At 43.2% G+C, this 24656-nt stretch overlaps 3 protein-coding genes across 4 annotated transcripts; 2 read left to right on the top strand and 1 right to left on the bottom strand.

The window, feature by feature from the left end:
* Window positions 1-640: 640 nt before the first annotated feature.
* Window positions 641-9634, bottom strand: mboat2b (membrane bound O-acyltransferase domain containing 2b). The gene is made up of 13 exons (XM_053445298.1): window positions 9509-9634; window positions 8505-8650; window positions 6823-6900; window positions 5335-5430; window positions 5203-5258; window positions 4572-4626; window positions 4218-4401; window positions 3931-4123; window positions 3740-3843; window positions 3580-3644; window positions 2902-3034; window positions 2676-2827; window positions 641-2587 (listed from the first exon to the last, which is right to left on the bottom strand). Exons 1-13 carry the CDS (start codon window positions 9596-9598, stop codon window positions 2416-2418), a joined length of 1524 nt encoding a protein of 507 aa, XP_053301273.1. The 5' UTR covers window positions 9599-9634; the 3' UTR covers window positions 641-2415.
* A 1027-nt stretch (window positions 9635-10661) lies between these two features.
* Window positions 10662-20330, top strand: cep43 (centrosomal protein 43). 2 transcript variants are annotated; one of them, XM_053444709.1, is made up of 17 exons: window positions 10662-10825; window positions 13109-13162; window positions 13236-13290; window positions 13896-13984; window positions 14216-14353; window positions 15676-15732; window positions 15908-15978; window positions 16270-16331; window positions 16518-16579; window positions 16713-16778; window positions 17071-17234; window positions 17742-17789; window positions 19188-19297; window positions 19499-19561; window positions 19864-19897; window positions 19978-20065; window positions 20159-20330. In XM_053444709.1, the coding sequence occupies exons 1-17, from the start codon at window positions 10742-10744 to the stop codon at window positions 20228-20230; spliced, it is 1317 nt and encodes a 438-aa protein (XP_053300684.1). In that variant the 5' UTR covers window positions 10662-10741; the 3' UTR covers window positions 20231-20330. The 2 variants fall into 2 exon arrangements, with proteins under 2 accessions (XP_053300684.1, XP_053300686.1); XM_053444711.1 differs by lacking the exon at window positions 16713-16778 and having other exon boundaries at window positions 10663-10825.
* Window positions 20331-20870: 540 nt separating this feature from the next.
* ccr6a (chemokine (C-C motif) receptor 6a) lies at window positions 20871-24442 on the top strand. Its single transcript, XM_053444712.1, has 2 exons — window positions 20871-21194; window positions 23035-24442. Exon 2 carries the CDS (start codon window positions 23050-23052, stop codon window positions 24181-24183), a length of 1134 nt encoding a protein of 377 aa, XP_053300687.1. The 5' UTR covers window positions 20871-21194; window positions 23035-23049; the 3' UTR covers window positions 24184-24442.
* Window positions 24443-24656: the final 214 nt, after the last annotated feature.

Genomic DNA, 24656 nt, shown 5'->3' with positions numbered 1-24656 from the left:
CAGCATTCAACAATACCGATCATCACATTTTATTACAGAGACTAGAACAGTTCATTGGCATTAAAGGAACCGCCCTAAACTGGTTTAAAAAGGGTTAACCATGGTGTTCCCTTCCATGTCCAATGATGTTATTATGATTATCTTATCATGTGAGTAATAAATGTAGTGACTTATGGTCAGAATCAGAGGGTCAGAGCAGGAACCTGCTCAGTCTCGTTCATTATCAGTTTATCAGGTTTAAAGGGCGAGTGACAGATGAGTTATTATTCCTTTCATCATTCCAGCTTTATTTTACCACTGTAACTTTTTGACTTACTGTGGCTGCAGGTTAAGAAGAGACGGCGACACACTCTCTTCTCATGATGGGTTTCAGTAAAAAAAATCAACGGTTAAAGTTTCGTTTTTTTATGTTCACAACATTTTAACAACACTGATAAGAGAAAATGGAAAACGTGACGCTGACTGAAGTTCAACAGAGCGTTCATAAGATCCTTGAAGTCTTAACACGATGAGTCATTGAGACGCGATACTGCACTGAATGGATTTATTCATGTATGAAACCAAAACACTGAGAAGGAACAAACTTTTAAAACTGCAGGAAAAAAACATTTGTCATTAAATGAACCACTTGTCCATTTAGTTGTGTTTAAACATTAAAAACATCTTACACCAAACAAACTGAGCCCGCTAACAGTCTAACTGATCAAATTAACTTTCAATTAATCATTTTAAATATCAAAAATAAAAATGCTAATGTCCCACAGTGCAAGAGACATCTTGAGACTCAGAGATTTCCTTTCAAAGAAAACCCTCACACATGAGAACCTGGAACTATGTTTGGCAATTATTTTTCATTTATCTTATAAAAAAAGAAATTGAAACATATTCTTCCGTGCATCAACTAATCAATTATTCACATTATCTCAACTCATTATCTTCTACCTGTTGAATTGCTCAGTCCTTAAATCAAAGTGTTAAGCTGTTAGTAAACATGGCGTAGAATCATTAAACCCAATTCTTTTTAGGAGCTAATTTGAACCAAGAAACATCCCTGTATAAAATTAAAACAATAAAATATATAATATAATTAATTATAAATTATAATAAATAAAATTGAATCAATACCTGTACCAATCTATTTAATCACTGCATTCAACCACATGGGAAATTTGTTGAGTCTATGGAAAGGTAAAAAAAATATTAAAAAACAGCATTTCTTATCACATCATGGACGTTCGAATTTCACAGTTTGAACTCATTCTAAAAATGTTGTTACACTTGTTTTTCCTTGTTCGGACTCTGAACATCCACAACAACACATATCATAAAGAACATGGTACCACCTGTTAAGGCCTCATTTATTAAGCGTTAATGAGCAGTAATCAGTAGTTTTATTGATAGATGATAATTCATTTACTGCTTCGCAGATGAGCCCATAGTCATCCGACCTTTTGTTTTTGGTCTAATTCATTAAACAAATTAGAAGGGTTAAAAAAGAGCTATATGTATATATATGATTATGAATAAAATATGAATATGTGTATGCAAATGTTTGTACAAACTTTAAATAGTGTAAATGAAGAGTGTCAATTTTACATAATAAAACTTTTTTATTCATTAGCAATATTATCATTATTAATTATTAACAGCCAGTAATTACAGCCAATTAAGCCTTAATAATTGATGCCTCGTCGGAAAGATTGGTTACATAAATAACAACATGACATTTACAAATGTAAACACGACGTCGCTGTCACCACTCACACGTCAGGACAGAGTGAAAATTCTCTTTGTCTTGTAAAAAACGTAAGACCTAAGGCGACTGAGTTTAATAATCATTGGCACGTTCTCCAAAAGTGATTAGTCTGAATACTGTGATGATGAGACAATGACAGTCTGTCAGATTAGATCAATGTGGAGGAGAAAACATTCATTTACTCGTTAATGCAGTAACTCACTGACCTGCTCATTCACCCCTTCACTCGTTTTCACTCGACTAATTTACTCCTCGCTTCTTCATTCTGTTTTTGCATATAACATCTACAATCATTTGTTCGACTGTTGTCCCAATTACCCTTTTACCTTTTCCTCCTTTTCTTCATTCCTTCCTGCAGATGGACAGTCAGTAGCTTTCTGACTACAAACAAAATGGAGTCAGTTTAACACTACCCAGGTGGCCATGATAGTTCAGTACATATAGATGCTATCCTGGCAGTCGTTTATGAGAAAATAATTTCATGGCCTGTTCTTTGTATCCTTTTGCCCCATGAGTTCAAATAATACAGTATTTTAACCTGACCATCATGTTTCTGTATCGCAGAAGGGAGGAAGCTCAGCCTGATGAGGCTCACCTCCTCTTTCTAAACAACTGAATGGAAATATTATGTTTTGCCCGATTGCTCTTTCTCTTCTCTCTCATGTGTTTCTTTCCTTCTGGCTGCAGTTACTTTCTATAGCCTCCAGGGGATGCTGACGCGGCTCCTGGGGGAGGGTTCTCTGCTGGTCCCTAAGGTGGAGATGTCTCCGTTTGACTGGCAATGCCACAGCCAACAGGACGCAGCCGATATGGAGACTGAAAAACCACGATCTGTGGAGGCAACAAGATAGAAGGTTAACCTGAGTTGAACCTGTACACATAAAGTTCACCTGACTTAAACCTATGGTGACAAACTCACCTGTAAAACTTTATTGATGGACCGACAGACAACAGGACAAAAGGCACCACTGTGTAGCAGATGGCGATCTGAGTGGCCGCCCATGTGATGACATCATAGACCAGTTTGTGGGAGGGTGATTGAAGGAAGTATGGCCGAACGTTGTGTCTGACCTGAGAGGAAACAAATCTATTAGCATAAACCCAGAACTGTTGTCATTGATTCGGCTTTCATTGGGACCGCTCACCGCTCGGGCAGCCAGTGTGATGACGATGCCGGTGAGGAAGGTGAGGTAGTAACCTGGATACGCTCCATGCCACATGGCCGACAGGATGAAGGTGGCTGCTGTCGGGTGGTAGGGACATCGCTCGTAACACACTCTGTCAGTCAGAGGTCAGACATGCAAACAGAGGTTAAACATTGTATACATTGCATATAGGTCATTTGTTTGTCATGTACATTAATGAAACAATATCAATGAATCAGATTCAAAAAAGCAGGATTAGTTTGAAAAGTGATTTGACATCAATCTCTCGCCTTAACCCTCAAAACACCTTCATAACCAGAGAGACACACAAAGCGGAAGATTCATAAAACAAAAAATTACTAGAGAGAATAACCACAAAGAGACATTAAGGTCATTCATTGTTTAATATAATCCATCTTTGGTTTTACTCTCTTCTCTATCCAGTGTCTCGTTGTCGACTCATATAGAGATTGAACTGTTTTGTTGTGTCAGATGTGGCCTGGCTGTTAGTGTTACATATCCGCCAGCAGGGGGCAGCTTTTCACACTGAACCTCTGACTGTGTTGGGTGAGTAAAAGAACCTTGAATCACTCTTTTCAATAACTGGCGGACAGTGAATGGGTGCCGTGCTTCAGTGGTTACTTCACCTCAGAGGCAGTAGAATAAACGTTTGCAAACCGTTTGAGCCAGTGAGCCGTCTGAATGTTCCAGTTGTCGAGGAAGACTTTGAAGCTGGTGGCAAACTGGAACGAGACAGAGAAGATGTGGGTGATCGGACGGAGACGCAGAACGATCAATATCAATCAATAAGACAAAACAAATCCACTAGCATCCTCACCTCGATGTTCAGGATCCTCAGGTTGGAGATCAGGTCCCAGCGAGGAGAGCCGTCACTGTCGTAACCGTTGAAGCCGAAACCTGCAGCATTGTTGATGGCATCAGCTGAGAAGACAGACAGGTTTTAGACAGGTGAGACGGACTAAAGGCCAGACAGGTGTTGGACAGGTCAGACAGGCGGTACACCCTCACCCAGAGTCCAGACAAAGTAGTACTTGGGTCTGGTGGTCACCATGGACAGGTACAGGTAGACCACCCGAGAGAGGAACGTTGTGTTGGCGATGAAGTCGTCGTCGATGTTTCGTTCCACAGGGAAAACTTTACACACCAACAGAAAGAGCAGGAGGCAGCAGAAGGAAGTGGTCACTTTACGGACGACCTCAGTCTGAGGGAAAAAAGGATATTATTCTACTTTCGTTCTCACTGTGTCTGGATTTTCATTGGTCCTGGGAGATTTTCATCAGAGTGACACGACCTACGTTTGGTGAGGGCTCGCTCTGCCGCCGCTTGACACTGGACTTCCCATCAGCGCCCTGGTCCCTGTGGCGACGGGGGTCTCCCTCAATGAAGGCGATGTAGTCGTTGTAGGAGCAGGTGGGTCCGGCCAGGATCCCCAGGAAGTTACAGTTGTAGCTGAAGTATTCCAGCAGACTGGGCATCCTCCTGAAGACACGCAGACGGAGAAACCACGGTTCACTGCTCAGCCGAACACACTCTGAGGTTTCTACACTGCGGCGGGGGGGTTCTGCATTGGGGTGTGGCTTCTCTGCGGGGGGTCTGACTTTTATCATGGTTCTTTAAGGTAAAAGTTTGAACCACACAGTGACACAAACCTTATCGCCAAAATCTTCTGTCCCGGGGTCAGATTATCCTCTTTTCCAGCCATTCCTGTCCAAGGAGAAATAAAACAATAAATATTTACTGTGTTTACCATCAACAAGCTGCAACACGTCAGTTTTCTCTTAACGTGGTTTCCGGTCCGAGTGGTTGGAGGTGATGTTCTCTGAGCAGCAGACTGACACAGTCACCAGATTATTGACTGTAAATTAATATGTGTGACACGTCTCTGCTCAGAACAAAGGTTGCCAACTTGTAGAGTCCGTGAAGTCGTGAAATTGTGAATCGAGGTCTCGCCCATACACGCGCTCCACCAATCACAAGTCAGTCAATAATGACTTTTCAGGCTTGACTTTTGGGAGCTGCCATCTTGTCCATCTGTATTAACAGTCAATTGCAGTAACCTTGAACTATTAGCGATCCTGGCAAGGAGCAGCTGGAATGACCTTTTCATATTTATTTGTTGTTGACACATTTCTTTTTCATTTGAGAGACTGATGTCATGCCTTGACCTTTGACCTTCTAGCGGTGGTGACATAGACTGTAACAGAATCTGAACATGAAGGACAGGTGACGTGCCTCGACTCGTCTCAGGTGTAAACAGGATGTGTAAGATCACTTGCTCACCATCATGGATTTCAAATGCCATGCTGGTAATTTTCTGTGTGATCACCATCATGGGTCTGCAGAGAGAAGAGCAGAAGTGAAGTTAACACCTACAGGTGGAGGCGGAAGATTCTGCCCCGGGATCAGTCTTACCCGGTGAAGTCAGCTGAGTACATGCCGTAGTCAAAGACGTAGACTCGAGTGATCTGACACAGACTCAGATAGCTGAGTGCCACCAGGAGACAGTATCTGAAAATCAAACAGTTGTGAACATGTAAGGTTCGTCCTGAAGGGGGCACTAGAGGACAAATCATTTACCATGTTTACATTTTTTTGCTTCTAAAACAAAAGTTTTGTCCTGCATGTTATGTGTAAACTTTCTGTGAAAATATGAAAATAAGATATTACATTTCATGCTCCATGTTTATCCAAAGCGACTCACAAGAAGTGCATCAACCATGAGGAACAAACCAGAACAAGACTCAAGAAAGTACAATTTGCTTCAAGAAAGTCAAACTACAAAGTGATAAATGAAGGCGCCATATAAGTGTTACTAAATATATTTACATATATATGTGTTTTTTTTAATTATATTTTGTATCCAAACTATAATCTGAAGAGATGTGTCTTTACGATGTGTGGACTTTCTGTCCTCATGTCCATGTGGAGCTGGTTCCACCGTTTAGGAGCCAGAACAACAATGTGATGTTGTTGAGTGACAGCTGTCCCTCGCAGTGAGGGAGCAGCTGATTGGTCGATGCAGAGCGGAGTGGACGGGCTGTAAGTTAAGACCATGTCTTGGAAGTAGACTGGACCCGATCTACCAAGTACTAGAGACTTGAAGGGAACAGCCACTGGTAACCAGTGAAGGGAGCGGAGAAGCGTAAGAAGTGAACTCAGGTCAAAGACCAGTGGAGCTGCTGGTTTCTGAATGAGCTGCAGAGGCAGCAGCAGGTAGACCTGCCAGGAGGGGGGGGCAGTAGTCTAGGAATGAGATGACCAGGGCCTGGAACCGAACCTGGACCAGACCAGTGTTCTCCCGATGTTGTGCAGCATGAATCTACAGGAACGAGTGTCACACCAGGTACCTAGAGGCTTGGGGGGGGGGGGGCGGGGGGGCTAACACAGAGTTGTCAAAGGTCATAGTCAGGTCGCGGGTGGGAGGGGCCTTTCACTGACAGCAAAAGTAGTCCAGTCTTATCAAGGTTGATTTTCAGGTGGTGTGCAGACATCCACTGAGAGATGTTAATAAGATCAGAAAAGGATTTTGTAGTTTGGAAATGTGCGATCGTTGCCTTCATTTCTCAACAGGTGTCAAAAAAAGAACAAAAGAACTTTTAACAAAATCATGACATTGTGCAGCAAAAGTTGAAATTCAAATATAAAATAAGATATTTCTGAAAATAAGTGAATTTAATAGAAGTCCATCTCTAAAGTCCCAGTGGAATAAGAACTAATAAAATGCTTCCTTCACTTCAGATGGAGATCTGACTCTGGACTGATTCACCAACAATTCTTCTTCTGAGGTTTTCAACATGGATCCATTAATCAGTTGTCCCTTTATTTACCACTTATCTAAAGCTGTGATTTTTATTAGAAACACACGATAAACCAGTGATATGAGGCCCTCTGTGAACTTACTTGTGCATGTGTTGGACTCCAGTCAGGATCATGATGCCGTAGGTGAGTCCGCTCTGCACCAGGAAGTGAAGTGCGTACCTGGAAAACACAGGAAGCCTCCAAGATTCAACACTCAACACTTTTGTATTACTCCTGGTGACTTTTTTATTCTTTGTACTTGTGTAATTGTGATTCCTAAACAAACAATACAAAAATCAAGTAAAAGTACACTACAGAACAGAATACCAGTTCACCTGGTGGAGGGATATCGTATGGGTCAGGAAAGAACTCTTTTGTTTTACTTTCTCTGCAGAATTAATTTAATCTATGACGTAGTGTCAACGTCAATGTCAATTTCATTTATGAAGCACATTTAAACAACTTAGTGGAGCAAAGTGCTTCACAAAGTTGAAGGTATAACAAGAAGACAGCATCATCAAAATATCAATAGCCAAATAATATAAGATAAAAGAATATAGAATAAGATCATATTAAATGAAACAAAATAAAATCAGCTGGTAGTGGGGGTGCCAGGTACATAGACGAGAGTCTTCAGGGAGGGTTAGGGGACAGAGACTAAAGACTGAAGGGTCTGTCTGTCTGGACACTAAAGTCTTTATGGACGATAGCAAGAGCGAGCACAAGGCAGATAGCGCTGCACACAGTTATACAATTTAGCAATGGAGCGAAACACCAACTTAGAGATATTATGCGTGATTATAGCTGCGTTCAGGCCTGAGCTACAGATAATCTCCTGACATTCTCCGACAAGGTACTGCATGTGTGGACGAAATGTCAGCGTAAGAGGATCCGGACTTTCTCCGTCCTGCCTCCACGCAAAAAATATGGATAATGTCCGAATGAGCTGATGTGAGAACACAGCAAAGGATCCGCAGCGAGCGAGTGGGGGGGGGGGGGGGGGGGGGGTGATGACGCTGCTAACACACAACAGAAGCACAAATAAAAACATACAAAAACAAAAACAAATCTCGGGAAGAAAAAGTGGAGTCCTACAGGTAGAAGACGTAGAAGATGTCAAGAGAGTTTGTGGTGATAAGAGCTGAACCGTGTTAAAGTGCTGAAACAAAGCATGTGATCTCCGCTGCAGGATTAATATGGAACATCCACTTCTAACCTGAATCCTGGAGACATGTCTGTTGTTGATATGAACGACTCGGAGCAGAAATTCACCTGCTATGTTGTTCATGTGCAAAAGATGAACTCTAGAGAAGGTCCAAACCCAATTCTCTGGACATCCTCCAGAGGTCATAAAGGTTAAGGTTAGGGTTAACCCCCTGAGCTCATTACTTCCTGCTGAAAACATAAACCAAAGGTTCCTGACACCAACAAGACACAGGGACAAAGTTAGACGCTTCCAGGGGATCGAGCACATCCAGTACTGTACAAGTTAATCCTGAGTGAAGAGTTCATAATAATACCTGTTCAGTTATTTCTTTATCAAGTTATCTTCATTGGGATATTTCAAAGTCAGGTTGTAGTTTGATGAATTACAGTGAATGTTGGAAGACAAATGTTTAAAGACTTTCGAAACTAGGCAGGAGGATTTTTACAATATAGAAAACAGATGCCGGTCACTTTATGAAAAAGCATTATAGTCATAATCATGAGAATTATGAAATTAAGAAGAATTTCTAAACTCTCCACTGATGACATCGATCTGTTCAGAACAGAATTCAACTAACCAGCCAAAGCAGAACAGAGCGAAGTAGAGTCCCAGTAGAGTCGCCACCATGTGTCTGATGAAGGGACTGGTTTTACTGGGATGGAGGAAGAGACGAAACCAGAAGGCCGACAGCAGAGCACAGAGCTGACACACCACAAAGTTCACCTGCACACACACACAGACACACACTGCAGGTTTGTCTGTTAATAAACATGGACGACAAGATGACAAGTAAAGCTAAACCATCTGTATCGCCCCCTGGTGGTTGGCTGCAGTAGAGGTCTTAAACCTCCTCCATGTTAACAGATGACACATTATATATTTGTAAAGATGTTTCTGTCATTTCAGGTCGTTCTTATCTCACTGATGTTTGTTCAAGTGTTTCTGATCAGTTTGGTTTGAATCAGTTATTTGATGATATAAAAACAGGCGGAGACCTCGTGATTGACAGCTGAGACTGACTCCTGATTGGTCAAGTGTGAACACATGGTGCATTAATCAGATAAAGGGGGAGGGGACCTAAGACAGACATAAAAGAGGTGGTTTGATTGAAAGATGATGACGTGTCAGCATCAGTTTATTGATCCCTCTTATTATAATATTTCTCATTCATTCAATTAGGAAGCAGCTGAAACTCGCTGAGCTGGAAACAACACGTTCAGGGGTTCTGTGGGCAGACTGGTAATAATAATAATAACAACAATAATGCTGGTGATGATTATTATCATTACTAATGTCATTATTATTATTATCATCATCATCAATATTATTTTTGTAATTGTTATCATTATTAATATTAGAATATTTCCCGCTGCAGCATCATTCAGGTTCCCTCTCTGGAGACATACCAGGCCTCCCGGGCTTCGTGTCTCCTCAGCCCGGTTTATTTGTCAGACTCTGGCCGCGGGAGTCGCTTAAAACGCGGTGAACGTGAGACCGAGGAGCCGGTCTCCGCCCCGGAGCTCCCGGGCTTGAAGGCTCGGCCCCGGTGGTGATGTGCTGAAGGCTCCCGGTGGATCTTACCTGGTCCAGCGGCAGGTCGGTGATCAGGCTGACCGGCTGCAGGAGGCTGGAGCCGGTGCAGGCCGCGGATCGGCTGCCTTCAGAGTCCATGTCCCCGGGTCTGCTGCTTCCGTTGCGGCGGCGGAGGCTCCGTGAGTCCTCGGTGTATCCTGATGATGAGGATGTGATGATGATGAAGATGATGCTTCCTCCTCTGTTCCTGTTCCTCCTCCTCACCCCTCTTCCACCTCCATACCCCCCCCCCCCCCCAACACATCTCCTCCTCCAGCTGATAACCCCCCCACATCCATCTGTCCTCCAGGTTCATCTCTCCCTCCCTCCTTCCTCTGCCCCCCACATTTCTCCTCTTCTCTTCCTGTCTCTACTCCCCCCCCCACCCCCACAGACACACACACTTCTCATTCTCTTTACACAAGAAAACTACATGTCACACACTAGTTAGTGATGAAGCTTCATGAAGCTTTGACGCGTTCCATCCAACTGGTTCCATCCAACTGGTTCCATCCAACTGGTTCCATCCAGCTGGTTCCATTAAGATTAGGATGCATTTATTATTTGTCCCAAACACAGACACACTCATGCAGGGAGGGAAATGTAACCTCTGCTTTTGACCCATCTGGTGCAGACACACAGAGCAGTGAGCGACCATGTACGGCGCCCGGGGAGCAGATGTTGGGGGAGTAAGGTGCCTTGCTCAGGGGCACTAGACAGGGCAGGGAGAATCCTCTTGGATTTTTGGACAGATCAATCCAGGTTCGTCTCTTTGTTGTTTCTCCGTGGAGTCGAACCAGAGACCTTTTCTGCCCATAGTCCACGTTCCGGCCACTAGTCCACCGCCATCCAGCTGGTTCCATCCAACTGGTTCCATCCAACTGGTTCACTCGTGGGCCGAGGCTTCATGATGCGCCATTTGCTCTTCTGCGCCATCAAGTGGACAATCAATGTAAAGCAGGCGGAGTGGTTATCATGACACCCTAACCATTGTGTGTGAAGCTTTTAATTGAATAGTCACGTGGTACGGCCAGCTCGTCAGGCTATGAACGTCATCACATACGTCACCAACACAAGCTTCGATGCGCGATTCGAAGCCTCGACCCGGAAGTTAACATCACTACTCCAGACCAGAAGGTGGCGTCCTTTCTGTCTTCATACATAAACCCCGCTAGGACGCAGCAGAAGAAGAAGGAACAGGAAGTGTGTTTGTTGTGTGTTGCTCGTGACTTCGGAGCCAACATGTCCGCCACAGAGGATGATACTGAACTCAGAGACCTGCTTCTTCACAACCTGGACAACAGCGGAGTCCTCAGCAAGATCAAGGTCCTGTCTCACTTCCGCTCTCTGTGTCACTGCTAGCGATGCTAGGCTCATGGTAGCTTAGCAGCTAGCAGCCAAGTTGACTGCTATTCACTTGTCTGTGTTTGACTTTGTTCCAACCCAAAGTCTTGGTTTACGTTAGGGTGAGTTACCCTCCGCGTGCAGCCACACCGCTGTGTATCGTGCACGGGGGGGGGGGGGGGGGGGGGGGGGCGATGCTCTGCAGCTACAATGCTGGAACACCAGTAGATGTTTAGTTGCGTTTCGTGTATCCTAAATATGAGAAGAGCCGGTTTGGTCTAATTCAAGTATTTATTAAGAAGCATGAAAAGGTATGAAAAGTTTACAGCAAAGCGATGAGCACCAACACACTGTCCGGCCCTCGAGCAGCACCGGACACTCACGAGTCACGAGTCGCATCAAGTCGCCCAAACAGCCGGCGTCTGTAATATTTGATAACAGTAGGTGGAACAGGATTGGTCAATAGCGAGGGGAAGTCTTCCTTGGTCTCCCCCCCGCCCCCCCCATTGGCACTGGAATACGGAAGTGACAAGACGCCCCTCCCTCTCACTCCTCCTCTGAGAGTTGCTAGGCAGACTGATCACTTCCTGACCAGCCTTGACGTCACAGACCTCTTGTAGGTCACTGGTGGTTTTCATTGGAGTAGAGAGAATATTATGTTCCTGCTTTATGGCTGAAATTTTCTGTTTGTGTAAACATTCGAAACAACTCGACCAAAACAATGTCACTGTCTTTCCCCCAGAACCTGTCAGCTGCTTGAACTCTGTGTGCTGTCAAATTATTTAATATAAAAAGTTGGAAATGAGAACAAGTAAAAGTTTCATGATTAACACTAAGCAGCAACGGTTATTTACAGTAATTTGTGTGAAGGCCATATATCTGGATCAAACTGCTCCTGCCCCAACCTCCTATCTTTATGGTTTAGAGTTTCAGTTCTAATGCCTCTTCACAGACTCAATCACACAGACAAGCAAACATTTAAAATCCCAACAGATGTAGAGTTCATAGCTTCTGTGCTAAGTTCCTTACGGTTCCTCTTATTTAAAACTTCTCTGTTCACTTTGGATCAGTAGTGTTATCACGAGCTTCCCTTAAAGAGCTGCAACGCAGAAAAGATGGTTTGTACGAGGATTCACAGAGTGAGGCCAAGCAGGAGGTTCCGGAAATACTGTCTGTCTGTCAGACACGTGATGCCCCCAAGCGGACCAATCGCAGCTCTCGGGGGGGAACACGTGGAGCTGGTAGGGTTAGGGTTAGCTGGGTTAGGGTTAGCTGGGTTAGGGTTAGGGTTAGCTGGGTTAGGGTTAGGGTTAGCTGGGTTAGGGTTAGCTGGGTTAGGGTTAGGGTTAGCTGGGTTAGGGTTAGCTGGGTTAGGGTTAGGGTTAGGGTTAGCTGGGTTAGGGTTAGGGTTAGCTGGGTTAGGGTTAGCTGGGTTAGGGTTAGCTGGGTTAGGGTTAGCTGGGTTAGGGTTAGCTGGGTTAGGGTTAGCTGGCCAGCCTCCGGAACGCGTCAGAGGAGGCTCGAGCTGCGGCGTGGATCTGACCCACAAGCATGAATTGGGCTGAAGGGTTAGTTAGTGTTAGTTTAGGGTTAGTTGACGTTAAGTCGAAGGTTAGTTAAAGGTCCAGTATGTAAGAGTTAGGTGAAAGGGATCTTTTGGCAGAACTTCAATAGACAATAATACTAGTGATGTTTTCACTACTGTGTTTCATCTTGAACAAATGATTGTTTTCTTACTTAGAAAGGTTCCTTGTATTTAAATACTTTACATGAGGAGAGGATCCTCTCTACGGAGGCTGACATGTTTTTTCAGCTGCAACATGACACTTCACCACTAGATGTCACTGCATTCTACACTGAACCTTTTAACGTGGTATTGGGTCAGGGTAGATTAACGTAGGGTCAGCTTCAGTTAATGTAGGGCTAGTTAACGTGTTAGGGTTAAAGGTCAGAGTTAATAGTTAACATGTCACAGTACAAACCCAAAACTTTATTGATCGAACCTGATTAATAATTAATGATTAGTGATTAGTGAGTACTTGTGGATTTCTGTTTAATTATTGAAAAATGATTTGTTGGCTGTTTAGTTATTGATTCATTCATTATTCATGTGTTAGCTATTGATGGATTTTTTTACAGATTTACTTTAGTTTTTAAATAATGATTAGTTATTGATTTATGATTAGTTATTGATGAATGTTGACCTTCATGTTCAGTTTCAGCTGCTGACAGAAGCTCTTTGACGTGTGTGTGTGTTTTCTTCAGGCTGAAATGAGGGCGGCTGTGTTTCTGGCCCTGGAGGAGCAGGACAGAGTGGAGGTGAGGGTTCATGTGAGGGTTTTAACATCCAAGGTCAAAGGTCAGAGGTCATTTACTCTTGTTTTGTCTGCAGAATAAAACGTCTCTGATCAATGAAAACCTGAAGAAATGTCTCAGCACAAGAGACGGTGAGTTTTATGGCTCTCCATTGTGTGTGTCTGTCTGTGTGTGAGAGACTGAATGTGTGTGTGTGTGTGTGTGTGTGTGTGTGTGTGTGTGTGTGTGTGTGTGTGTGTGTGTGTGTGTGTGTGTGTGTGTGTGTGTGTGTGTGTGTGTGTGTGTGTGTGTGTGAGAGTTTGTGTGGAGAAGAGTATAAAAGGAGCTTCAAGAAAACTAGAACTGCAACAACAAATTGATTCAATCGATTATAATGGATTAGGGCTGCAACTAACAACTTTTTTTGATAATCGATTTATATCGATTTTTCCTTTCATTCAATCAATTATTAATTAGATAAAAGGACAAAACCTATTTTGTTCTTGTCAGCAGTTTATCCAAAAAGCTGTTTACTTTTCTTGTACAAGGCTCTTTCTATATATTACAGATATCTGTAACTTTATCATGATAATTCCAGTTTCAGACCGCAAAAAATGTATTCTGATAAGTCATAATTCAGGGTCAATGTATCTTTAATTCACCTCAATTAAAGATACCTTAAATGAAGTTTGAACTAGTCAGAATGTGGAGGATTCTACTAGAAGCTCCTGTGCTCCGCTCTGGACTCGTCTCGCAGGTCGTCTGGTCGCCAGTCTGATCGTGGACTTCCTGCAGGTCTTCAACCTGGACTTCTCCCTCGCAGTGTTTCAGCCAGAGATCAACTTGGTGAGTTTGACCTTTGACCCCAGTCCCACTCAGCTGTGAGTCGTATGTGACAGTTTGTACGAACACAGACATGTTGACAATTTTCTCTCAGCTCATCTCTGCCTGGAGTTTATATAAAGTTTGTTCTGTCATGTTGTGTCGTACTGTGCCTTGTCGGCTTGTGTTGAGTCATGTCGTGTCATTTTGTGTGCGTCATGTTGTGTTGTGTCATTTCCTGTTTTGTTTCTGCAGATGAACGGTGTGGACAGTCGGGACCTGGTCTGCAGAGATCTGGATCTGTCAGAGTGTGAGGAGAACAGGAAGTGTCCTCTGCTGCTGGAGCTGGTCAGTAGAGGGCGACGCAGAGACAAACGGAGCGTGTGTTTGGAGGTGAGTGGACGTCAAAACAGACAAGTTAAAGTGGTGGTGTGATTATGATACCTTAAGCACGACACCATTACATTCTGTTATCAGAATAATATTGAATATTAATATTAAATAACTTAATTGATTTAAGCTACCTCGGGTCACCACCCTTCAAAGGAAGAGAAAAGAGCCAATTTATTGATTAAGACTCATGAAAGTACTAACTACAAATATGGATCTAATTGGTAACTAAATTAATAACTATAACCAAAATTTCCACATAAGTAGTTAGCCAAGTTGAAGGATATGGAGTTTTTGACAGTGTAGAAGTTGGCATCTCCACACCTATGCAACATTAATGAAGACATCTGTGTTGAGGATGTCTACTGATGGAGACATGAACACAGCTCAGGGCCTTCTCAGTTTGTGCTTTGTTCGTTGTCTCAGATCATTTTATTTAAAAAAGGATTTGTTTAAATAAAATGATCTGAGACAACGAGCGTCCGGTTCACACCGGCAGCGTTAATAATATCCCTGATGATCCAGTAGTATTCAAGCATTTACTGACTTGTTGCTCCAACATCAAGCAACAGCCCAACATGTGTCTTTTTGTCTCATATGCTCCGAGGATCATACAACTCACTGGACTTCTCCACTTCAATTATGAATTTAATGTCCTCCATGTTGAAGAACTTCTCCGCTGTTTGCTCCGTCACATGTCGGGTGTCGAGGGTAAATTACGTATTCTCCACTCAAGCCTATGTGGAGAATACGTAGCCCCCCCCCCTCTCTCTCTTTATCTTTCTGCTTGTGTGGATGGGCAGAGGGGGACATTTAATAATTTGATTGGTAAAATTAAATCTCCAGGAAAACAGAAGAGAAATACAAAGTATGGGATGCATATTTGATCATTTATATCAAATAAAATATGTCATCAATATCGTTTAAAATCATTTTTCAGTGTGTTTCCTGACGGATACGCTCACAGCGAGCGGAAAAAATCGACTCGACACCGAAACGATCGCTGCAGGGCGCGAGGCAGCGTCTGGTGTGACCAGCACAGAGGTTTAAACTGGGAGTGAGTGGGAGCCAGCTGGTCTTTAAGGCTTGGCGCTGCGCTCGGCCTCCGGGTCGTGATAATACTGATAATCATGATCATTTTGGTCGCTATAATTGTGAGACACCATTTCCATACTGTTTCATATCCAGTCTGAACATTTGTGTGTTTGAACTTTTGAGTCTGTGAAGGTTTGAGAGTTTCATTGTTTGAATCTTATTGGACAATCTAAAACAGCTGGTTTCTGTTTCATGTTCTTTAAGAAACCTTGTGTCTTCATCTCTCGTAGGAACCTTCTCACAAGCAGATCACAAACGCTCGCAGGAAGTTTGACTTGTACGACAAGGTGAGTCGTTTTCCAAACCTCACCCTGGGGTTTTCCTGCATAGAGAGTTTAAGGCGAACCTTTGGACCAGCTGGGGAAACCCCTGCTTACCTTTCCCCTGTGTGATTTCATCTGCCTCTAGCCAATCACAGGCGGCACTTTTTGATGTTGATTACTATCTCATTGCCCCCTGCAGGAGCGGAGTGGCTCTGTCTGTAAAGAAGATCTGAAAAGCATCTTCGCAGATCTGTTCCCCAATTTGAACAAGTAGGAAATATTTCTATAAACTTTTCATTGAAACATTTTGATTGATTATAGATCAACAACATAAAGCAGAAGTAAAACAAAAAAATTGTAACATAATATTTTTCAAAAAGATGAGGTGGGAAATTCTTGATGAGTAAAAAATACAAAACTGATTCTGCTTAAAAATCTATTTAGGAATCTTATATTTTTGTATCAATCACTGCTTCATGGATCAATTTGGTTTAACTTTCTAATAACCGCTAACCGCTAACTGCTAATAGAATACTGAGAGTTGTTGTTTGTGACCTGCAGGAACATGTTGGAGATTTTTGTCACTGACGAGCTCAGAGCTGCCGACAGAAGCAACTCTCAGAGTAAGACTTAAATCTGTGACATCCTCACATCAGCCGGTTGTTTCAGCCTCTAGCTCGGGTCGGCTGTCTGGATGCACATTTTTTTGCCGGACCTCAAATATTTCAACACGAACGATATGACTCTTGTTTTGAATACGCCCCCTGGTGGTGATTTAATCTGAGGTGTTTTGTGCTGTTTGTTCTCAGCGGCAGACTTCCAGCTCTTTCTGGGAATCTTCAAGCGTCTGTTCGCTCAGTGCAGGACTGTGGTGAGTAATCTGCAGCTTCACACCGACGACCTCTGACCCCTGACCCTGACCTTTGAATCTGATGTGGACACACACAGATGAAAACAATCATCTCAGGCTTCATCTGATCTTCCTGACATTCATCTTGGTTCAGGTCGGTCAGGACTCTGACGTCGGCCTCGTTGCTGAGACGGCGACCAACTCTCCACCCATCTGTGAGGTGTGTGTGTGTGTGTGTGTGTGTGTGTGTGTGTGTGTGTGTGTGTGTGTGTGTGTGTGTGTGTGTGTGTGTGTGTGTGTGTGTGTGTGTGTGTGTGTGTGTGTGTGTGTGTTATAAAGTCACACAATGAGTGTGTGTCTGTGTGTTTGGCATGAAGTCTCACAATGAGTGTGTGTGTCATAGATCATGTGTCAAACTCCTCATCATCTAGAAGTAAGACCAGTCTAAAACTTCATCTGGGTTTCATTTCTTGATGAATCCTCCGTCCTCATCTGTTATCATCGTCTGACAGGACTCTGACGTGGTGATGTCTCTGGGTAAAGGAGACGTCCAGCAGGACGTGTCCTCCCTCGGCTTTCAGAGTGAGCGTGTGGACCTGGAGGTGGAAGACGACCTGGACGAAGGAGATTCATTCTTTGACGACCCCCTGCCCAAACCACAGAAGACGTACGGCTGGTGAGATCACGTTCATCTCCTGATTTCAGATCATATTGATACTGATTTAATATTCAAGAGATTTTCTCTCAGAATATCTGTGATCTCATCAGCTGATGTGAACACGTGACCACATGAATGTTGTTTTGAGACCCAGCTCTCTGGAAACAGACCAAAGGTTAATATGGTAACAATAATATATATTCACTTTATAAAACATATATATGCACATACACATTTATATAATAAAACATTCATTCTCTTTGCAGCATGATTCCCTTTGAAACTGACTGACATTGATTGACATCCCATTAAATGCTCGTGATGACATCATGTTTCGTTATGAAGTGTTATGTTATTATGTAGTAAAGTAGTGGAGCAAAGACAAAATGTCTTATATTAAGTTCGGTGGTTAGAGGTTAACATGTGTGGACATGTCCTCTGTGTTTTTGATGAGTCGTGGTTCAAGTATATGTTGTGCTTCATGGTGATGAAGATAATAAAGATCTGCTCTCTCTTCCTGTGAAGTCGTGGTTCTCAGTTTGATTCGACAGAGACGATGAAGGGTCAGAGAGAGTAAGTATCAAACACTAGCGTCACATGACACAGGTCAAAGGTTGTAGTACTGAATCAAAGCAAATTAAAAATCAAACAAACAGACATGGTCGATTGATATTTCAGATTATTCAGAAAAATAAGATAAGTCAGCATTTTCACAACAGAAGCTCCTCACATCTCATTAAACTGCTTTTATTGTGAAATGTCATCAACATGATCCAAGAGCAGGACGTTTGACGGACTGACTCATCTCACCTGCCCCCCCCCCCCATCCTTTTATTCCTGATGTTTCTCTACTTCCGACTTTGTCCCCGATTTGTCTTTGTCCCCCCGTTATTGATTATCAACTCTCTGAAGATAAATCATCCAGCTGATCATTCAAAAATATTTCTATAAATTACAGATTAGTAGAATCTGTGGATTATCATAAATCAAATGTTCCAAACTGAAATCATTTGATTTTAAAGTATCAGCAGAGCTGGACTGAAGTCGCGGCTGCAGCTGAGGAGGTAGAGCAGTTTTCCTCCAACCAGAAGGTCAGGAGCTCGAATCCCAGCCCATGCTGAAGTGTCCATAGGCAACATGATACCACACCCACCCCCACCCCACCCCCCACCCCCCCAAATGTCCCCTCACAGATGTTGAGTGCACGTGTTAGAAACCTCATCAACACGTCCCTAACCCAGAGAAACGCTGTCTGACCAGATAGTCCCCTTGGATGGTGCTCGTTATAAATATTAAACAAGTCTCTAGGACGGCTTTCTTCCACCTGCACAATATTATGAAGATCAGAAACATCCTGTCTCAGAAGGAAGCTGAGAAACGCGTCCATGCATTTGTTTCTCTAGACTGGATTACTGTGGTTCTTTATTATCAGGACGTCCCAGTAAGTCTGTGAAAAGCCTCCAGTTGGTTCAAGATGCTGCAGCACGAGAGCTGAGAGGATCAGGAAGGAGAGATCACATCACTGCTCTTAGCTTCTCTGCATTGGCTCCCTGTGAAACTCAGAATATCAAGATCCTGCTCCTTGCATATAAAGCCCTAATTATGAAGATCTGGACCTTCTTGTTGACTAGTGGCAGAAACTTGGACTATGGGCAGAAAAGGTCTCTGGTTCGACTCCACGGAGAAACAACAAAAAGACGAACCTGGATTGATCTGTCCAAAAATCCAAGAGGATTCTCCCTGCCCTGTCTAGTGCCCCTGAGCAAGGCACCTTACTCCCCAACATCTGCTCCCCGTGGCTGCTCACTGCTCTGTGTGTCCTGCACCAGATGGGTTAAAAGCAGAGTTTACATTTCCCTACAATTGCATGAGTGTGTTTGGGATAAATAAATGTATCTTAATCTTAATAATGTATAATATGATTTGGCAGTATACAAATTGAATTGAGACGGTGTGCTGTCTGTGTTGCAGGAAGGTTGAGGCATCTGGGGCCAGACAGAGTCCTGCAGGGGCCCCCTCCGATGCACCGAGACCAGGAGGAGCTGGAGGAAACAGTGCAGAGCAGAGTCACAGCAGGAATGGTCAGTTTGAGTCCAAACATCTGCAGCACTCCCTAGGGTCCCTAGAGACCACATCCAGATCTGTCCCCGAAGGTTGTTGGAACTAAACCTAATCCATTTGTCCTGAGGATGGCGCTAGAAGAATTATCTTGATGATGATGTCAGAGGAAACTTCAGGAGGTCGATGTTTTTCTGATGCTGATGTTTTTATTCTTCTCGAAGGAAAATCGAAAGGATTCAGAGACTCGAAGGCCTCGAATGATAAAACTGGATCTTTTCATTTCGGTAAGAAGTCAGGTACTCTGAGCTCTTTAGGATATGATGCTGCATATTAATAAGCCAGGAGGAGAATTTTAAGTTCTATTCTAAATGTAACAGGAAGCAAGTGAAGTGAAGCTAACACAGGAGACATGTGGTCTCTGGTCTCGGTTCTTGAAATGTTTGATTCAAGTGAAAGAATGCATTCTTACAAACTAGTCATTAATGAAAATCGAAGGACAAATAGATCAAAGGTAACTCCAGAGCTGCTGTACCATTACATCTCTGAAGTGTATTAGAACCTGAACTAAATATAACTGTTTTTACAGATGAAGATGCTGAATATGACGACGACTTCAACAGGTGAGAATGAAACATATTTTACTTAATGACAATTAAGATCTTTTACTTAATTTTTGTTAACTAAAGAAAAAAAATGTCAGTCATCGCTCAGATCTCTCCAGGAGCGAGCTGAGCATCGGCGAGGAGATCGAGGAAGTTTCCATCGAGGGACCCGACAGCAGCGACAAGGTGATGATGTCATAAGTGTTTGTGATGTCAGATCGGTCGTGATGATGATTTCATTTTCCGGTGGTAACGTTCTTTAACCTGTTTCTTCTGCAGCTCGATGAGACTCAGGACCTGAGTGTGTCTCAGCTCAGTCACTCCGCTGATTACATGGAGGAGGTGGCCTGACACTCCCATCATGCATCACTCTTCCACCAGGCACCTGTTTTTGTCGTCAACATTTAAGTGTGTACAGTTTGACTCGACAAATAAATTGATTTGTATGGAATGATCGTTTTCTGCAGATTTATTTAGGAAATGACTCAAAGCCGTCGAGATTCTTTGTCTGTTTGTCTTACTGTGATAAAACCTAATTGGAATCAGGTATACACACGTGTGTATCTTTAGATATATAGGTCAATGACGAATAGGGATTTTCAACAGGCCAACTTTAAAATACAAAAAAAATTATTCAAACATTAGGAATGTTGTTCACACATAAAATCATATAAAAATTTGTTTTTTCATTTAGATGACTTGGCCGTGGCCTTAAAAATGTTGTGTGGTTTGACCGTAATTTATCTTAAAATTTATTAATTTCCTTGATATGCTTACATTTTATTTAAATTTTTCATTAATATAAAAAATATAATTTGAAGTTAGGGTATGACCAATGTTCTGGCTGCTCTCGGGCTCCATCTTCAGCAACCAGAACTGGTCCCAGCTGACCACTGCTCAAATTCAGCATCTCACCAAAGATCCTCAGCAGCTTCTCCAGCTGCGTCACTGAGCATCTGGACCGGCTGCAGTGTTCACTCCTCTGACAAGCTACAGCCTGAGCAACAGCTTCTGTCCAGCAGCAATCAGACTGGTGAATTGTTCCAATGCCCACTGGCCCGATTCCACACTGGAGAGCCTCAACACAGATCCTTCAATAAATGCTTTGAACTTTGATACACACACAAACACACAGTTAACGTTTTGAACACAATGATTGGCTTGTTCATTTCCTTTAGATACAACAACACACACCCTTCCCTTTCAGTCAGCAGGTTTCAGTGTGTTCACTGGTGCAGCTTCCTCCATTATCATATTCTTCACCTGAACGAGGGACAGCAGCCACCTCCAGACTCAAACTACAAACTTCAAAGCCGTGAGTCCTGATTTTATTTTGTTCTTATTCAACATCTGCTCCGATTCATGTTTCCTGTTCATCTGGACGATGACTGATAATATCTAGAAGATTAAGAGGCTCAATCATAAAATCATTTAAAATTAAACATAATAAATAAATTGTGAATTATAGTTTTTCTCCATTGCTTTGGCTCATTTCACGAAACAGAAATGACATTCTCAGAGCTCGAAGTGCAATTTGCAAAATAGCCCATATGGTTCAGCACAACTATATAGATCACCTTCAAAAGGTCATATCTCACTATATCAAATTTTAGTTTTGATGTGCTTATTGTTTGACAGTATATTGTGCTGTACACATTTTCTGTTACTGTAAGCAGTGCCCAGTGGTTTGGAGGTTTGCACGTGTTGTTTTGAGAGTGTCATTTCTGTTTCTTGAAATGAGCCAAAGCAATTGAGAAAAACTGTAATATAATTGGGATTATTACTAAACAGTTAATTATTATGTTCTCCACCCGTCAGGAGACGATGGACACTAGGACAGGCAGAAGTAGAGAAAGGGTTGATGATGCATTTGAGGAAACGTGTTACTTCAGGTGTGACCCCCCCCCCCCCCTCGTGAATAATAATAGAACCTGTGGAACCATCAGTGTTTGTTCGATAATGAAGAACATAACATTCTTATCTTCTTTTCAATGTAAAGCACAGGTTCTGCTCGAGGTTCTTCAAGTTGAAGAGTTTTTTCTCTCTCACCTTCTACGTGAAGAGCCTTGAGAACATGTTTATTATGATTTGGGTGAACAAATAAAACTGAATTATATTGAATTTTAAAGTAAAAAGCAGATCTTAGTCTATGAAAGGTTCCGCTCACCGTCTGTAATTTAACCCTCAGAGAAGAAGAAGAAACCACAGCTTAACTGGGTCATATATATTGTTTTTGCTTCCAAGCTTCCTCCCATTGTTCAAACTCACACGTCTGTTCAACCACAACTGGAACATGTTTACCAGAAGCACACGCTCAGAACCTGCAACGTGACACTTGCTCCACTTTCACCACGTTCAAAATTCAGATATTTACATCTGACTTGAAAAGGTACGAGTCTGATTCATCGATGATTGTGGAAAAAATGAAGCTGAGACGCAAACAAGCTCAGACGTTGTGTTCCTGCCCCAGAGCATCATGGGTAGATCAGACTAAGGAGGACAACTGCAGATCTGTGTCATCGCAGCATCGAACATTTCACATTTGTCCGATTTTCTGCCTCTGAAATTTTCGTATTTTCCTAAAAAGAACAAACTTAAACATGTCGTCATTGAATTAAAAAGTTTAAATCTTGTCTGAACTGATTTGATGTCTTTCTCTTTTTAGGGTTAGTAACAGAGAGGGTACCCTAACCCTAATCAGTTTAACTAGTGTGCAAAATACCACGTGACAATCGGAGGGCCCCCCTCATCCTAGTGCTCCAGTGTTATGCTTATGTTAAACCCCCCTCCAGATCGTAATCTGACCCCCAAAAAAGATTTGATGAACAAATGAATTAATAAGTTGTATAGATAGGTAAATAAATAGATAGATTAATAAATTAATAGTGATTACTTTATTGGGATTATTTGGGTTTGTATGGTGAAAAACTGAGATTATAGATTTAACAATATCTAGGCGGCTCCTCTGATGTTTTGTAATCAATCACACGTAGAACTCATCTTTATAAAACCTGTTGAATTCATTTTTATGTGTTGACGGATTAATAGGGCGTCACTGCCTCTCAAACAATGAAGTTAAGAAGATGTCAGGGGGTCTCACGTGTCATCAAGAGGTCTCTGGGGTATTTGACGTTCTCTATTCTCTTTGTTCACAGCCGGAGAACAACAACATGAATAACTCTTCGTTCAACCAATCAGATTACGACTACAATTACACCGATTACGATTACGAGGTGGTAGCACCTTGTACTTTCCAGAACAACCACAATGTGCAGATGTTCGTGGGTCGGTACGTTCACTCCATCATCTTCATCCTGGGCTTCGTGGGGAACAGTCTGGTGATCGTTACCTACGCCTTCTACAAGAGGACGAAGTCCATGACGGACGTCTATCTGCTCAACGTCGCCATCGCTGACCTGCTGTTTGTGGTGTCGCTGCCTCTCATCGTCTACAACGAGATGTGGTCGTGGTCCATGGGGCCGGTGGCCTGCAAGCTGCTGCGCGGCTCCTACAGTGTGAACCTTTACAGCGGCATGTTGCTGCTCGCCTGCATCAGCACCGACCGCTACATCGCCATCGTCCAGGCCCGCCGCAGCTTCCGGCTGCGCACGCTGCCCCACAGCCGCCTCATCTGCACCGTCATCTGGACCTTTGCTTTTCTTCTGTCCTTCCCAACATTCTACTTTTACCACCGGTATGACCCGATGCAATCCACGGAGTCCTTCATGTTGGAGGGACACGAGAGGAATAAGACCGCCGGATCTGTTGTCTGTGAGTTCAGGTTCGAGAATGACAACACGGCCCTGACGACCAAGGTAGCCGTCCCCAGCACCCAGCTAGCCGTGGGCTTCTTCCTGCCACTGCTCATCATGACCGTCTGCTACACCGCCATCATCGTCAAGCTGCTGAGTGTCAGGAACTTCCAGCGGCACAAGGCGGTCCGGGTGGTGCTGGCCGTGGTGTGGGTGTTCGTGGCCTGTCACCTACCCTACAACATCGTGTTGCTTTACAACACCGCCATCATGTTCCAGCAGCAGAAGTGTGAAGAGTCCGATTCCCTGAAGGTTGCCGAGACATTAACGCAGACCATCGCCTACCTGCACTGCTGCTTGAACCCGGTGCTGTACGCCTTCGTGGGCGTGAAGTTCAGGAACCACTTCAGAAGGATCTTCCAGGACCTGTGGTGTCTGGGGAAGAGGTACATCGCCCCACGCCGCTTCTCCAGGGTCACGTCTGAGGTCTACGTGTCCACTCGCCGCTCGGTGGACGGATCCAGCGACAACGGCTCGTCTCTCACCATGTGACCAGCATGTGACCAGCATGTGACCAGCATGTGACCAGCATGTGACCAGCATGTGACCACCATGTGACCAGCATGTGACCAGCATGTGACCACCATGTGACCAGCATGTGACCAGCATGTGACCAGCATGCACCTGACGTGAGCGCTGGCTTCAGTCCAAGGCAGCAGGTCCAAATTCATGTTAATGAACAAAACAATGTTTTACTTTAAATTTTTGTCTTTTAATTTGGATGTTTTAACTAATAAAAATAAGAATAAAATCTGTCGTTGAAGGGTTCCTTTTTTCTTTTGAAGATTTATTTTGATGAGGCAAAGACTTTATCATAATCACACAGGAAACAAGGTCAATTTAGATTTAATAAAATCAGAACATTCACTGATTTGATCACATTAAGAGTTTTATTTACTTTCACATTTCATAGGATCAAAGGTTTGAATTCAAATGAAATTAAATCATGTTTAAAATGAAGTTGT

The sequence above is a fragment of the Pleuronectes platessa genome, chromosome 17 (assembly GCF_947347685.1).
Source record: "Pleuronectes platessa chromosome 17, fPlePla1.1, whole genome shotgun sequence".
In the NCBI taxonomy this organism is placed as follows: Eukaryota; Metazoa; Chordata; class Actinopteri; order Pleuronectiformes; family Pleuronectidae; genus Pleuronectes; species Pleuronectes platessa.
This window is presented reverse-complemented; position numbering and strand designations above follow the sequence as displayed.

Bases quoted from the DNA above. Each gene is read 5' to 3' on its own strand.
- mboat2b (XM_053445298.1), bottom strand. From the start codon at position 9,598: ATGGACTCTGAAGGCAGCCGATCCGCGGCCTGCACCGGCTCCAGCCTC. The intron at 5,259-5,334 runs GTAAGACTGATC...TTCTCTCTGCAG, and splicing joins TACTCAGCTGACTTCACCGG to ACCCATGATGGTGATCACAC. The intron at 4,124-4,217 runs GTAGGTCGTGTC...TTTTTCCCTCAG, and splicing joins AGAGCGAGCCCTCACCAAAC to ACTGAGGTCGTCCGTAAAGT.
- ccr6a (XM_053444712.1), top strand. From the start codon at position 23,050: ATGAATAACTCTTCGTTCAACCAATCAGATTACGACTACAATTACACC.
- cep43 (XM_053444709.1), top strand. From the start codon at position 10,742: ATGTCCGCCACAGAGGATGATACTGAACTCAGAGACCTGCTTCTTCAC. The intron at 15,733-15,907 runs GTGAGTCGTTTT...TGCCCCCTGCAG, and splicing joins AGTTTGACTTGTACGACAAG to GAGCGGAGTGGCTCTGTCTG. The intron at 17,790-19,187 runs GTAAGTATCAAA...TCTGTGTTGCAG, and splicing joins ACGATGAAGGGTCAGAGAGA to GAAGGTTGAGGCATCTGGGG.